The following is a 15,429-nucleotide window of genomic DNA, read 5'->3' as shown; positions in this document are numbered from 1 at the left end:
GTGGAGCAGCCAGGACACAAACTGGTGCCCAGTATGGGATCCCGGCCCATGCAAGGTGAGGATTTAGCCACTGCACTATCATGCTGGGCCCTACTCAAACTCTTAAGACTACACAAGTGCCACACACACACACACACACACACACACACACACAAATGAAAGAAAAACCAAGCAAGCCTCTACTTCTAAATTCATCCCAATGAGTTTTAAGGCTTTTGGACTTAGATATTTTGAATCAACATTAATTGAAATAAAGTGCTGTGCCAGTAACTGTTTCAGTAAACCAGTAAAACCATTAATTCACTAAAACTATTTACAACATTTAGTTTATGTTACAATGAATGATTGTTTGAACTACATGGTATGACATATACAAGACAGCACCCATCTAAGAGTGCAATTGTGTCAACTCTGGCTTATCACCAGTGCATCCGCCCACCTCCAGAGGGCGTCACATAACACCATCGCATCAGGGAGAAGCAGGGCATGAGTGATACAGAAGCACTTACAGAAACACCTGTCTGTCACTGGTTGTAACTTGAAATTGAATCTGGAATATCAGAGCATAAATTAAGTGGCTGCTAGTACACCAGGTTGTGACACAGTGGACTTCACTTACCTGAAACATTCTATCCGTGATGAGTCCACGGTCACGGAGGCCATGCAGGAAAGGAAATGTGTGCGTTATTGCATGTGAGATCTCCACTCTGCAGCTCTTGAAATGATTTAACACTGCCTCATAGATGAGCTTTTCTTCTTCGTCTTCTGTGGACATCTCTGTGGGAAAGCACACCCCATGAAAATGGTCATTAGGATTACAGGGCCCGTGGGAGGTCCTAAGGTCACACTCGGGAAGGAAAGGCCACCACGCACCAGCACATTCAAAGCAAGCATCCTAGGTAGATGCCAGAATGAACGGAGCTAAAGCAATAGAGATGAAATGGGAGGAAGCGCACAGGTCACAGAAGAAGTAACTGCGGACTGCCCAGCCCATCCTGCATCACAGCGATTATAGGTACTTCCCACCTAAGCTTATGTAGAATGTATTTCAATTGAAAAACCTTAACTCCTATAAAATTAAGGTGGAATAAGAAGGGCATTCAGACAGGAGTATAAAATAATGAAAGAAAAACAGGATCTGTCCTTGAAAATTTATCTTAATGAGCAATTAAGAGAAAACAGATCACAAAAAGACAAAAGCAAAATGCCCTATTTCTGATCACAGTCATCAAACCACACAATTAAGTGAGAAATGCCATTCTACCTCAAAAACTTAGTTATGAGTGATATCACATGGTGTAATAATAACAATTGTAAGCTGAGAGTGTAACAAGAATGGCAACCATATTACCCGAGACAACTGGTTTTGTTTTGTGTTAACACAAATTGGTGCTCTTCTATTTTAGTTGATAATAACTGAATTTCAATTACATACAACTCTAGATATTTTTCAAGCCTTGTGATAACTACAAAAAAAATCAGTATATGCACAAAATGCGAAAAAAGTATTATCTTTACCAAAAAGCATTAAATTATAAATGAACTTAACAAGAAAAAATACAGAAACAAAGAAACTATGCAAGAGCCAGAAAGTAACTAACAAAATGGCAACAGTAAATTTTTACTTATCAATAATTACTTTGAATGCAAATAGATCAAATTCTCCAATCAAAAGGCAGAAAAAAGTATAGTAAGTCCAACATGATCTAATTGCTTGCTCCCTACAAGACACTCATGCTGACTTCACAGACACACAACTGAAAATGAAAGAAAGAAAAATCACAGTCTATGTAAATGGTTCCCAAAGAGAGCCTGGGCGTGTGTGTTGAAAGAAAATAGATCACCAAGACCACAAAACAAGTCTCAACAAATAGAAAGACCGAAATTATACCAAGTATCTTTTCTAACCATAATGATATGAACTAGAAATCAGTAATGAGAGGAAAACTGAAAAAATTCACAAACACATGAAAGTTAACATATTACTGAACAAACAGCAAGTGAAAGAAAAAAACAAGAATGGAAGACTTTTAACATTTTTGACACCAATGGATATAGAAATATAACATACCAAAACTTTGGTAAAAAAAAAAAGCAATCCTAAGAGAAGAGATTTTAGCTATAGACACTGGGATTGAACAAAAAGAGAGAAACTCAGTGAACAATCCAACTTACAACTCAAGGAACCAGAAAAAGAAAAACCAACCCTGAAGTCAGCAGGAGGAAGGGAATAAAACGACAGAAAAATAAATGAGACGATAGGAAAAAAGCTCAACGAAAGTCAGAGTTGATTCTTGGAAAATAGAAGCATAACTGACAAGCCTTTAGTTGGACTAATCAGGAGACAGACAACCCAATCAAAAAGTGAAAAGAAAACATCACAATTGATACCACTGATACACAGATTACCCTAAGAATCTATGATGAATAGTTACATACCAACAAATTTAGTAACCTAGAGGAAATAGAGAAATTCCTGGAAACATACCAAGACTGAATCAAGAAGAAACAGAAAATCTGAAGAGAGTAAGGAAACTGAATTACTAACAAAAAAGAATCTACTATCAACTAGAAGTGCAGGGCTAGATGGCAACATGGCTGAATGCTACAAAACAATCAGGAGGATAATACAAATCCTTCTCGAACTGTTCCAAACAATTGATGAGAACACCTCCAAATCAGCACTGCCCTGATACCAACTCCAGAAAACAACAATTTAAGAAAATGAAATTACTGGGCCAAATTCCCTAAGAACGTGATTACAAAAATCCCCAATAAAATACTAGCAAACCAAATACAGTAGCACACCAACAGGGTCATTTATTGGGATCAGGTGGTCTTTATTCCCGGAATGTACATGTGGTTTAACCACACAAATCTATAAATATGACCCATCACATTAACAGAGGGAAGGACAAACAAATCATCTCAACAGGCTCATGGTAAGGTTCAACATCCTTGATGACAAACACTCTGAAAACCTGAGTAGAGAAGGAATGTAGCTAAGCCAAACTTAAATCAAAGACAAAAACCTGAATTTTTTTTTTTGACAATCTTTACATAGTTAATTAGGGTAAGAAGGTTCAAGGGCTACAGGAAAGTGGATAATACTAGTATATTTTCCATATTGTTACCTTCATGTTTAAAGGGGGATATTAAGGGAGAAGGCCCACCAAATTTCCCACCCTCCCCAGGTCCCGGATGTAGGGCATGCTCTGAGGTCTTGCTCAAGTGGTTTTGATATTGCAACAGTTATGAATTGCTGTCAATCTTGCCACTCCAAGCACTATGAGGTCTTTGAAAAATCCACTGATTGACATAGTCCATCCTAGCTGAGATAGTTGGTTGACCTGTTCTGTCTTCTCTTTTCTTCGTTTGGGTTCTGAGTCCAGCATGTAGATTAGGAAGATCTCCAAAAAAACTTCTTGGATGTGCTAGCAAGCACAGGGCCTGGCACAGTCCATCGCCCAGATCAGCTGGTGGTTGCAATTGCTGGGTTGGTTCTGTTTTCACTCCCAACTTCCACTGGAACCAATTGGTGTTGCAGTCCAGCCTGGTTCTGCCCAGCACATACTTGGCCCTCACATAAACCAGTGGGAGCTGCAGCCTAGTTGGAGCGACCCACAATAACCCCCACCAGGCCCGCCCCCTACCCTGGTTTGCCAGTATGTGTAGCAGTAATCCAGTCTGTCCCACACCCCATTCCACCCCAGCCGCTATCTTAGTTTTATGTCCTCCCGTGGAAGTGGTAACCCAAGAGGGATGAGCCCACTATTTCCCTCCCAGACCTCTCCCACTCCCAGATTCCAGCTGATGCTGCAGCTAAGCCCAAACAACCCTCGCCCACTTTAATTTTGTTTGCACCAGTAGGAATAATCCGCCGAGCCTGGCTTTTCCCTGATCTAGTCCACATGAGGCACACAGGTGTGGTAGCTCTGCCTAGTCTGGTCTGCCCCCATCCCAGCCTATGCTCTCCTGCGGAAGTAGCTGTCCAGCAAAGGAACCCTCCTTTATTCCCCTTGCCGGCTCTGCCCACTTCCTTTCTTGTTCTCAGGCTGGTTGGGCACTGTGGTCCCTTCCAGTACAGGCACCCTCACCCTGACATTCTGTATTGTGCACTAGTCTTTGTTGCGACCGAAATGGGTAGTCCCACACTGGTGCCTGATTTGCCAATGGATGACGTGGACAGATTCAGCCTGGTCTTCCCCCGACCCATGCCAATTGTATGCCTGTGTGTAGCTTTCCATGGCCTTTTCTGGGCTGTTTAAAACCTGAATTTTTTTTAAATGGACACTCAGGACTGAAAAGGTACAGCATTCTAAGGTTCCAATTTGTTGCAACACATTTAGAAATACTGTGAGTGCTTGATTGATACAGCACACTCTTTTAAGTGTGCCTTCCATGGTGCTACACTGTCTCTTCTCTTGGCCCTTCCATGAAATGAGAACCATTACCGTCACCAGTGTTCTACAGGTGTGAAGCCAGCTTACCCCAGTTGATTCATACAGTGACAGAACTGGAATTCAGGCCACCTTCTCTCCAGCTTCCTGACTCCCAACGCTCCCACCTCCAACCACCCTCTTTGATCATCACACTATGTGGCTTTTCAAACAGCAGAGCCTAAGCCATGTGCTTGCATTAGGCCAGGAAGCAAAAAGCAGATTCTGAAAAACGGGACCCTATCTCTATTTTTTTGAAAGGCAGAGAGAGAGAAACAGAGACAGAGACAGGGAGAGTTTTCCTGTTGCAAGCCGCATCTGTATGCACTGGCCACATGCCGTACCTAAAATGGCGCCGGCCGAAGAAGCCACACCTTCGTGCGTGGTGGAGAGTCACGTAGCCTTCGCGGTACTGCGCAGGTGCCTAGCGCATGCGCAGTGAGCTGCGGCGTGGCCGGCACGTGAACACTGGGGACTGACGAATCCGGTCGCCCAGGACCCTGCGTGATCATGACGCCGACCTATCATCGGCGGAGGCGGGGCCAGTCAGCACATAAGAGCAGACAGCCTGCTGGGGTCGCCCCTCTCTCTCTTCCTCATCTTGGTGCTCGCAATAAATTTTACCGCAGAAGACTTCACTCGCGTCTGCGTCTTATTGCTGGGCGGTAAGACACGTGGGCGCGACAACTGGTGCCGGAAACCCGGGACCTGGAGGGGGCCTCCCATTTCGAACGGGAGGAAGTCAGAACTGCGGCCAAAAAACAGGTAAGGAGCTCTGAGAGGGAGAACTTTCGGGTGACTAGGAGCATAAATCGGAGGTATATGAGCCACTGCTTCTGGTTATAGACATGGGCGCACAGGTCTCTCTGGTGAAATTTTTGCAGATGGTTTATGCCCTCCGTAAGGGAGCGGTCAGAGAGAGTGACAAAGCCCTTCAGTCTGCCCAGGATAGTCTCTCAGAAACAGAGCGGGAGAGGAGAACCGGTTTGAAGCAAAAAATAAAGGTGAAACTGAAAGCAGGATCTTCCTCATCAAGTTTGGAGACATCCGATGCGGAGGAAGGGTACAAGCGGGATAGGCGCTTAGGACGCAAACAACCCGCAGGAAGCAGAGGAGGATCAGAAAAAGAGAAGAAAGAGAATGGCGGTGCTACTGCGCCGGCCACGCTCGGCCCATGGCCTCAGGGCTCTGGAGCCATTTCACTAATGGCTCCTCCTGCTGTGAAGCCATCTGCCCCGCCCATGAGTTGTGGTGCCGACTCCTCCTTCATCGATCCAGCCACACGCCGGGAACTTCAAAATATGTTCCCCGTCTTAGAAGAAGAAAGGGAAAGAGTTTACAGACAGGTAGATGCAGCATTAGTGCGAGAATTGGCCATGTCTGTAAAGCAATACGGTCTTCATGCCAATTACACTTTGTCCCTGTTAGAACGTATGGGGGGAATGAATATGACTCCCTCTGATTGGCAATTTGTGGTGAAGGCTGTTCTCCCTAATATGGGATCATATCTAAATTGGAAGGGCCTCTGGCAAGAGCTTTTGGTTGAGACCGCCCGGGCAAATCAACAGCGCGGCGGCGACACTTTGACGTGGTCTTATAATATGCTTTCCGGACAAGGCCAATACTCTGATGATCAAAATAGATATCCATGGCCAGTATATACTCAAATTTCTACTGCAGCTATAAAGGCTTGGAAGGCTCTTTCACTTAAAGGGCAAGAGAAACTGGGCATTACACAGGTTAAGCAGGAGCCGGATGAGCCCTTTGGTGATTTTGTGGCACGTGTAATGCAGAAAATGAGTGTCAAATTAGTGACTGGCATCCCTTATAATCCACAAGGTCAGGGAATAATCGAACGTGCTCATCGCTCTATTAAAGAATTATTACAGGGCCCGGCGCGGTGGCGCAAGTGGTTAAAGGTCCTCGCCTTGCACGCCCGGGATCCCATATGGGCGCCAGTTCTAATCCCGGCAGCCCCGCTTCCCTTCCAGCTCCCTGCCTGTGGCCCGGGAAAGCAGTCGAGGACGGCCCAAAGCTTTGGGAACCTGCACCCGCGTGGGAGACCCGGAAGAGGCTCCTGGCTTCGGATCGGCATAGTATCGGCCCGTTGTGCTCACTTGGGGAGTGAATCATCGGACGGAAGATCTTCCTCTCTGTCTCTCCTCTCTGTATATCCGCCTTTCCAATGAAAAAATAATAAAAATAAATCTTTAAAAAAAAAAAAAGAAATATTACAAAAACAAAAAACCACCTGGGAATCACTTGGCCTCGCCAGTCAGAGCCCTCGGGCCACTCTAGCCCTGGCTCTTTTCACCATCAATTTTTTACAGCTGGATGAGCAAGGCCTCAGTGCTGCAGATCGTCATTCCCTCAACACGGCGCAAGAGCAATCTTGGGTCAAGTGGAAGGATGTTCTGGAGTCCAAATGGAAGGGCCCAGACCCAGTTATTAGGCAGGCTCGAGGAGCCATTTGTGTGTTTCCACAGGACGCCCCAGTTCCGGTTTGGGTTCCAGCTCGATTGACTCGTTTCTGTCCATCACCGCCTTCTGACGTTTCTGCAACCGTTGGAACGCTTGCCCGAGGATCTGACTTGGGGAAGATTCATGCAACCCTGCAATCAGAAGCTCCTCCTACAATCCCACAGGACAATGGTGCCCCGCCCAGTGCAAACACGGCTGATGGTGCAACTAATGGTCTGTATGGCGCTTGTGAGGACCGTGATTGCTGAGCCACGATGAGGAGTTTTGAGTGTTTTTCCACGACCCTTACCGGCTGCCCACTCAGCCTGAGTGTTTCCTTGATTTTTTCTTCTTTGGATTTGCCTTTTCTCCCTTATGATGATATTAAGGAGAATGTGCGTAATTTTTTATTCCCCCTACAGGACACGCTTTGTATTCAAGCATTTCCTGAGAATTTTAGTGTCAAGGTTTATGTGTTACTTCTATTCCTTTTCAAAATGTTTCAACGACTGCTAATCTTTCTTGCCAGCTTTCTTCTTATCTTTTAGGAAATTGGACGAGAGAATTTGATATTTTACAGTCGGAGTTGAGAATTGCCATTGTCCAGATTAATTCTACACGGGTGGATCCTGTTGTTGCTGAAACCCTGGCCACTTGGATTTGGAACATCACTTCCCATATTAAGGAATGGGTGGGAGTGGTTGTGCTGATTCTGCTCTTGTGTGCAGGCTGTGCCTTATGCCTTTTTTGCCTGTGTCGTCTGAGACGCCGCACTCAGCGAGATTGTGTGGCAATACATCAAGCCCTACTAGCCATGCAGAATGGTGACTCCCCCATGGTATGGTTGAGCATGCTTCAACAGGCTTAGTTAAGAGCATGGACATCATGGCTCCTGCACCTCAGGCCATTATGGCATTGCACTGAGTTCGAGCATGATGCACCTGACTAGCCCTTGCACCTCGCAGGACTTGTCCACTGCACGCGAGAGGGTAGTCACTCTTATAACTGCCTTGTCGAGACATTGCTCTTTACAACCACCGCGGTTGTAGCCCATGACGGGTAAGATAGACCCAGACAATTATCGGTCTAAGACAGGGACTACGTCAAGCTACGCAGCCTCCCTATGACGTATCGTGCGCCTTGAGTCTACAACCTAAGACAGGGCCATACCAGCTTATTTTTTTTATTGTATAAGAAGGGGAGAGATGTTGCAAGCCGCATCTGTATGCACTGGCCACATGCCGTACCTAAAATGGCGCCGGCCGAAGAAGCCACACCTTCGTGCGTGGTGGAGAGTCACGTAGCCTTCGCGGTACTGCGCAGGTGCCTAGCGCATGCGCAGTGAGCTGCGGCGTGGCCGGCACGTGAACACTGGGGACTGACGAATCCGGTCGCCCAGGACCCTGCGTGATCATGACGCCGACCTATCATCGGCGGAGGCGGGGCCAGTCAGCACATAAGAGCAGACAGCCTGCTGGGGTCGCCCCTCTCTCTCTTCCTCATCTTGGTGCTCGCAATAAATTTTACCGCAGAAGACTTCACTCGCGTCTGCGTCTTATTGCTGGGCGGTAAGACACGTGGGCGCGACATTTTCCCATACACTGATTCACCCTCCAAATATCTGCAACGACCAAGTGGTGGGCCAGGTTAAGGCCAAGTGCCAGGAATTCCATCTGGGTCTCTCCCAAGAGGCTGGTGGGGATCCAGCTACTTGAGTCATCAGCATTATCTCCCTGCGTGTTCATTAGCAAGAAGCTGGACCTGGGAGTGGATCACGGACTTAAAATCCAGGCATTCTGATACAGGATGCAGGCAGAATCTCCTACGAAGGAGACCATGAAGAAGTTTCTGGTACTTGGCTTTGGCCTCAAACCAGGGCAGCATTTCCTGTTGTGGCAGGTTGAATGAGACAATTAGTTGATGGAAAATCTTTCTCTTTTTCTGTAATTGACTTTCAAGTTCAAATAAATAAATCTAAAAAAAAAAAAAAACCAAAAAAACCCAACAGAAAAGAAAGAGTGGAGACCTGATCTAACTGTGGTGGCTGAAAGGTGGGGACAGTGGGAAGCCTTAGCTCACTCTGGACAAGCCCTCGAAGGTGTTCTCGAGCAATGGCTGAGTTAGGTCCCATCTAGCTGTTCCCCTGCTTCCTAGAACACCATGGGATCATTCCCCCCCACCCATGCTGAGAAGCCTCCAGGACACATCAGACTAGGGCTTCCTGGCCCAGAACTGTAACATCCAAACTGCAAGCTGAAACAGACCTAGAAGTTTCCCTTGAGGCTTTGCAGTACCAGCATGAAAAGCAGACACACACAACTCCCAATCTCTTCTGGATGCTGGTGTATTCATTCCGTCAAAAACAGACAACTACAAATTAAGAAATAAAGATTTGGGCTCAAAGTTGCTCATAGACACATATGATAAAGACCTTACAGTAAACTATTGGTAAATACCACCCAGTAGCAGATGGGAAATCAGTGTGACAGGACCAAGAAGATATTATGTCAGAAATTCTAAGACAGGTTACATTAGAAAACCTACCTACACTTTTATTTAATGGAACAAATGGAAGAAATTTAAAAATCACTACAAGCAAAGAACAATCTGAAAAAATTTCATAGGTGGTAGATATGCAAAACACAAGAAAGCCCAAGAAGACTCCAGAAGGAAGACCTATTCTTGGACCTAAAATCCAAAAACAGGAACTTTAAAAGGTTCAAAGATGGACAACAATAATCAAAGAAACATTAGAATCAAACTTAAGAGATTTAGAATCAATTTCCATCTCAAATAGTCCTGAAGGACTTAGAAAAGTGACTAAACACTACACCCACACTAAAGCAAACGATCCAGACATGTCAGAACCAACGGATGAAAGAAAAGAACTTGGTAATTTCAAAGAATGAAAAGCAAGTGATACAAAAGAAAGGATCAAGAACCTGAATGGCTGCAGGCTTCTCATTAGCAATACTGAAAATGGAAAAAGAGAAGTAGACTAATTTTCATAGTAAACCTCTATGCTTGCCACAGTTTTGGTAGTTGTGAGAGTAGACTTTCAGATATGAAGGATATTTCTAAAATATATGCAGATCTGTGCATTCTTCATGAGTGAAGGACAGAAAGAAAGAAGAGCACACATTATGCCCACAACAATTCCAACACAGGAGAGGTCCAGCTTCAGAAGTGAGCCACATCAGCCTAAGACAGCCAGAACTGCTTAGATGGGGAGGTTGGGGTGCCCCGGGATGGCTTCCCAGCTAGACAGGCTGCAGAACATTATCAATTGGTTCTGAAATTTTTCTCAGGGAATAAAACTCCAGAAGAGCCAACTGTGCTTTGAAAAGATCTATGAAAAGGGATTGTACTTCCCATTAAAATAATGGTCAATAAGTCATTTCAATATTAAAATACAAATAAGAGTAGTTTATCAAATAAGAATACTTATCAACAGAAATCATCTGCACAGACTCACATTTCAGAGTACCTCAAAAAGTTTGTAAAAAACATGGAATGAAATGGTTAGTTTACTTTTAGTGCAAAAATTATTGGAAACACATGCTTTTTTCATATAAGCATTTTCCCTGAGCTTTTTATAACAGAAGATCTATTTCTTTGAAAGTCACAGTGACAGTTTTTTTTTTTTTTTTTTTTTGTTTTTTTTTTTTTTTGCAGCTAGTTCACTAATGAGATGGCCACTATGGTCAAGGCTGAGCCAGGCAGAAGTCAGGAGCTTCACCTGGGTCTCCCATGCAAGAGGCAGGGATCCAAACACTTGGCTCATCTTCCATTGCTTTTCCCAGGCAATCAGCAGAGACCTGGATCAGAAGTGGGGCCGCTGGGACTTGAACCAATACCCTTATGGGATGGCGGTGGCTTGACCCACGGTGCGAGGAGCTCATCCCCTTGTAAAATATTCCTTGCAAGATGCTTTAATATATAAAATTGATGTTATTTCAAAGCAATAAAGGATAAACTAGTCTGGCAATGCTGTTACATAAATGCTTGGATTTTAAAAGCAGCTTTGCATTTCATTTCACATGTAAAAATAAACTTCCCATGGAATTAATAGTTAAACGTAAACCAACCAATTCGATAGCCTATAAAATCTTTTCTTTCCTTTCCTCTCTCATTGCACTGACCATTTCCTATTCACTGAGAACTTCAACATTGGAGTTATCAGAACTGCTGAAGAAATTTACAATTTGAATATCCACTGGGAAATCCAATAGATCCCAGGCCTTTAAGTATATTGACACATTGCTGTCTAACATCTCGTCTTTGACTCCATTTTTGCAACTTTTCCAGCCAATATATAGGCTTCAACATCCTACCAACTGGTGCATTTTCCAAGTCTCAGTCTCAGATATGATCAGCACTTCACACATCCCAGGCCATGTCATTTCATACATGAAATGCTGATCAATTTTCAACTCTCTCTTTTGGGATCTCCAGTTATTTCTAATGTCCTTTAATGTCTATAAGTTCTCATTCCTCTAGGTTCTCATCCCTTTCTTACACAGCTAACATTGTTGTCCATTGTTACAATCCAATGTTTGTGGGGAGCGGGGTGAGGAAGCCACTCCCAGGAATAGGAAGGGCCTTTGCAAGATGGCGGCTGGCCCAGGGCCAGGAGGCGGGGTTGGTCTCGCCAGCAGATAAACAGGAAGTCACAGGGATAGGCTGATGCCCTTCCTGCGATTATGTCATTGCTACTGGCCTATCAGGTTGCGCCAAGTGGACCATGGGGAGAAGTGATTGGTGGAGGACGGTATAAAAGAGCTGCTAAAAGCTTTAATATGGAGGATGAGGAGAAAGACAGGGCCAGCACTGTGGCACAGTGGGTTAAACTGACACCTGCAGTGCTGGTGTCTCATGTGGGTGCTGGGTCCAGTCCCAGCTATTCCACTTCTGATACAACTTTCTGCTGATGTACATGGGAAAACAGCAGTTTTGCAACTGTGTGGGAGACCTAAAAGAAGCCAGAAGAAGTTCCTGGTTTTGGCCTAACCTAGCCCTGGCCGTTGCTGCGCTTTGGCAATTGAACCAGCAGACAAAAGTTCTCTCTCTCTCACTCTTGCTCTCTCTCTTCCATGTCTCTCTAACTTTGTCTTTCAAATAAATATCATCTTTTATAGTCCCAGATAAAAAATAATATTATAAGTGAGAAACAGCAGAAATAAGCCAAACTACATATTGGAAATATTGAACGCTAACTGTAAAACTTCTTTCATTTGAGAAAACCTTCTTTAAAAGAAAACTAACAGCAGGCAACACCCTTGTTTGTGCAATAGTAAAAAAAAAATTTTTTTCTTCAACTTAAAAATGATTTAGGATTGGGACCAAGAGGCAAGCCACTGCCATCACTGTTTCTATACCATAGAATACCAGGCTCATGAAGAATTTTTTCATACTACACAATTCCCATATATTACTAAAAAAAAACCTGCACCCAATAAGTCCCTACTTTGTGTTGCCTCTGCTGACCTGGGCAAGAGGGCAGCGCTGGCAAGCAGTGTGCAGACGGGTGGCACCCCCAGGTGAAACAAGCACCTAAGAAGAATCTTCCAACTGCCCAGAAGGGAGATGATTCACTTTCAGCCAAGGCAGTTACATGAGAGCCAGCTTCCGGGCAAGCACGGGCGAGGTGGGCTGTGAGGCCACGGTAGCATGCCAAACAACAAAGGGGCAGAGAAGGCAAACTTGCACAGGGACAGAGGGTAGCCCAAGGTGCTGAAGGCCTCCCAACAACCTAAACAAAGCAGGAATGTGAACTCTAGGCTGAGAAACAAACACACGGTGGCTGACATGATGGCTTCATGGGTGATTCACGGAACTATAGCACTGAGCTCAGAAACACTCCTACAAGAATATACATTTAAAGAACCAAACCCTAATGAGTATTCAATATGGCCATGACTACTGCGAAGATAAAGGATGAGGAAAGCGTACTTCTGCTTTTCAGAATATCAAGCAAATCCTCCCATGTCCTGAACAGGAGGCCAAATGCCTAACCCAAATGACACAGGCAAAGAATGAACTAGCGAGAGAGGAGGGGATTTGAGTGGTTGTTAAACACACACAAACTCCCCAGCTGCCCGTGCAACCAGAAAACACAAATGGAAACAAGAAGTCACATGTCACCGTCGCAAAGTTTGGCCAAGTGGGGAGAGATGGCTTCCCTCATTTGCTCTTACTAAAAACACTGACCCAGCCAGTAAATGTTCTAACCTTGCCTCAAGACCTGTTTTTGCTGGGGCCCAGCACAGTGGCCTAGTGGCTAAATTCTTGCCTTGCATGTGCCAGGATCCCATATGGGCAGCTGTTCTAATCCTGGCAGCTCTGCTTCCCATCCAGCACCCTACTGGTGGCCTGGGAAAGCTGTTGAGCATGGCCCAAAGCCTTGGGACCCTGCGCCACATGCGGGAGACCTGGAAGACCCGAGAGAGAGGCCTGCAAGACCCGCGTGGGAGACCCATTGCTGCCGCATGGTGAGTGAACCAGCAGATGGAAGATTATTTTCTCTGTATCTCTTTATCTCTGTAAATCTGCCTTTCCACTAAAACTAAGTAAATCTTTGAAACAAACAAAAAGACCTGTTATTGGTTTTTGACATAAGATAAATACTTGTCACACAGCGAGAGAGAAGCACAACCATCACTATGGCTTGTTGATCAAAGTGAACAACCGAGAGTCTAGATTTCATCCACAGGTACTCGTTTGACAATAAGGATGTATAAATCCTATGCAAGCAATGTCATGTAGCTGTTAGAAAGAGTGAGGTAGAGCTACACATAAACACAAAGACTGCTAAGATTTCCACTGCTAAAATAATTGAAAATGAAAAATGCAGACCCTATACCCATAGTCTAGTCCCATTTATTACTGATGGAGAATATGTAAATTTTATCAGTGGACTGCAAAAGTTCATTGGAATTTCATGCATAGTTTTTTCCTAACCTGTATTTGCAGTGAATTTCCTGGAGACACCTGTACATACAGATTTCAAATATTTTCTGCATCAAAAAAACCCAAACTTTATTTTTTCATTCCATTTTTTGAAGCACCCTCAATATTTGCAAAGCCAATTATTTATGTTAAGTGCACAGATACGGAAGGCACATCCAAGACATCGCAGGACTTGAGAATGGAAGGAGCGACAGCATTTCTTTCTCTTGTCTACCTCTGTGTTATTGGAAATTTTATGAACAAAATCATGTTTCTTTGTGAAAAATTAAATCAAAACGATGAGGCCATGTTATTTCTGAGCCCACTACAGGAAAAGAGACGATTTCTGTGACTATGTCAGAAGTGCCACTCATCTGGAAGTTAAGAGTGAAAATAAAGCCCCTGAGCCTGCACCAGCCTTTGATGCCCACGGGCCCCTCTCTTCCAGAGAAAAGCTCAGACCCGAGTCAGTCCAGGGCTGGTCCTGCTGCCAGGGTGAGACCCACCACGCCCAAAGCTGGAAAATGGGCAAAGCGCTTCCTCCCATGTTTGCTATTTTCTAAGCTTCCTTGATGGCCATGACCTGCGTGAAGGAGCAGGCAGGGACCCTAGAGAAAGTTCGTTCAGAGGCCGCGAGGAAATCAGTCCTGCACCCGTCACCAGGACAGCCCTGTCTGCGGGCAGGCTGGCCAGAGGAGTAGAAGCTGCTGAATGAGAAAGTCACACATCCTCCAGCTGTGTTCACAGCGCACTGCCCCCTGCTAGTTTCGAAACGGCCCAGCTGCCCCACACAGCCCATTCCCGCACACCGGGCTCCTCAGCCCACCTACCTGATCTCCTGGGAATCTGCACTAGTCCCCAGGAACCACAGAAGCTGAGGACACTGGAGCTGCTCTGCGGACTGACAGACAGCTAAGGAAGTGGCTAAGAACTCTCCTGGTAGAGCTGTTGCTGTCCCCTCCTGCCAACAGCCTGCTCCACTTCTGATTCCCCCAGGCTCCCTGCCTGTGCCCTGCCCTAGCAGGAAGCCCCCCCCCCCCCCCCCCCCCCGCCTCAGAGGGCCTGGCTGGGAAGCCAGCAGGCTCCACCCAAACGGGGAAAAGAGAAGTGAAACTACAACTTGAGAGCTAAACAAGCTGTCTCCTCACTGCTGCCCTCAGAGGTGGCTGACACCACTTGGAGGACAGGAAAGGGGGATCCCGGGGCCAGCAGGACCAGCTCCAGGGAGTCCACTTTTGCATACCAAGTCAGAAAGATAAAATGCCTTGAACCCAAGTTGTCCTCAGCTGCTTCTGCCTTGCAGGAGCAGGGCACAGTCCACACAGCAAACGGAGGTGCTGACTGCCCATCTGCCCCTTTGTGGGGCAGGGTGGCTGGAGGAAAGCAGAAATGTCAGCCCTTCTCACGGGCCCATGTAAAGCCCAGGCTGCACCAAGAGTGGTGCTGATGGGCAGGCCCGCGTGTGGAAAGCACAGGGTGCCTGGTGCTGGGCACTCCACCAGCATGCCTTGTGATCAGGCTGGGGCAAGAGGGCCCCCAAGGTACCAACCAGGACTGCGGGCTGCTTTGCAACCCCAGCTAG

General features: G+C 45.6%; 1 protein-coding gene across 1 annotated transcript in view; it reads right to left on the bottom strand.

The window, feature by feature from the left end:
- LOC121158210 (component of Sp100-rs-like) overlaps positions 1 to 14,821 on the bottom strand; it is a 156,695-nt gene extending 141,874 nt beyond the window's left edge. Inside the window, exons 1-2 of the mRNA XM_040982867.1 lie at positions 14,678 to 14,821; positions 620 to 777 (exon numbers count right to left, since the gene is read on the bottom strand). Coding sequence (XP_040838801.1) covers positions 620 to 775 — 156 coding nt within the window. The 5' untranslated portion in view covers positions 776 to 777; positions 14,678 to 14,821. The remainder of the gene's footprint in view (positions 1 to 619; positions 778 to 14,677) is intronic.
- Between the last annotated feature and the right edge of the window lie 608 nt (positions 14,822 to 15,429).

The sequence above is a fragment of the Ochotona curzoniae genome, unplaced genomic scaffold (genome assembly GCF_017591425.1).
Source record: "Ochotona curzoniae isolate NIBS_2020 unplaced genomic scaffold, NIBS_Ocur_1.0 contig_3644, whole genome shotgun sequence".
Classification (NCBI taxonomy): Eukaryota; Metazoa; Chordata; class Mammalia; order Lagomorpha; family Ochotonidae; genus Ochotona; species Ochotona curzoniae.
Note: the sequence above shows the minus strand (reverse complement) of the source record. Positions and strands in the feature narration are given on the sequence as shown.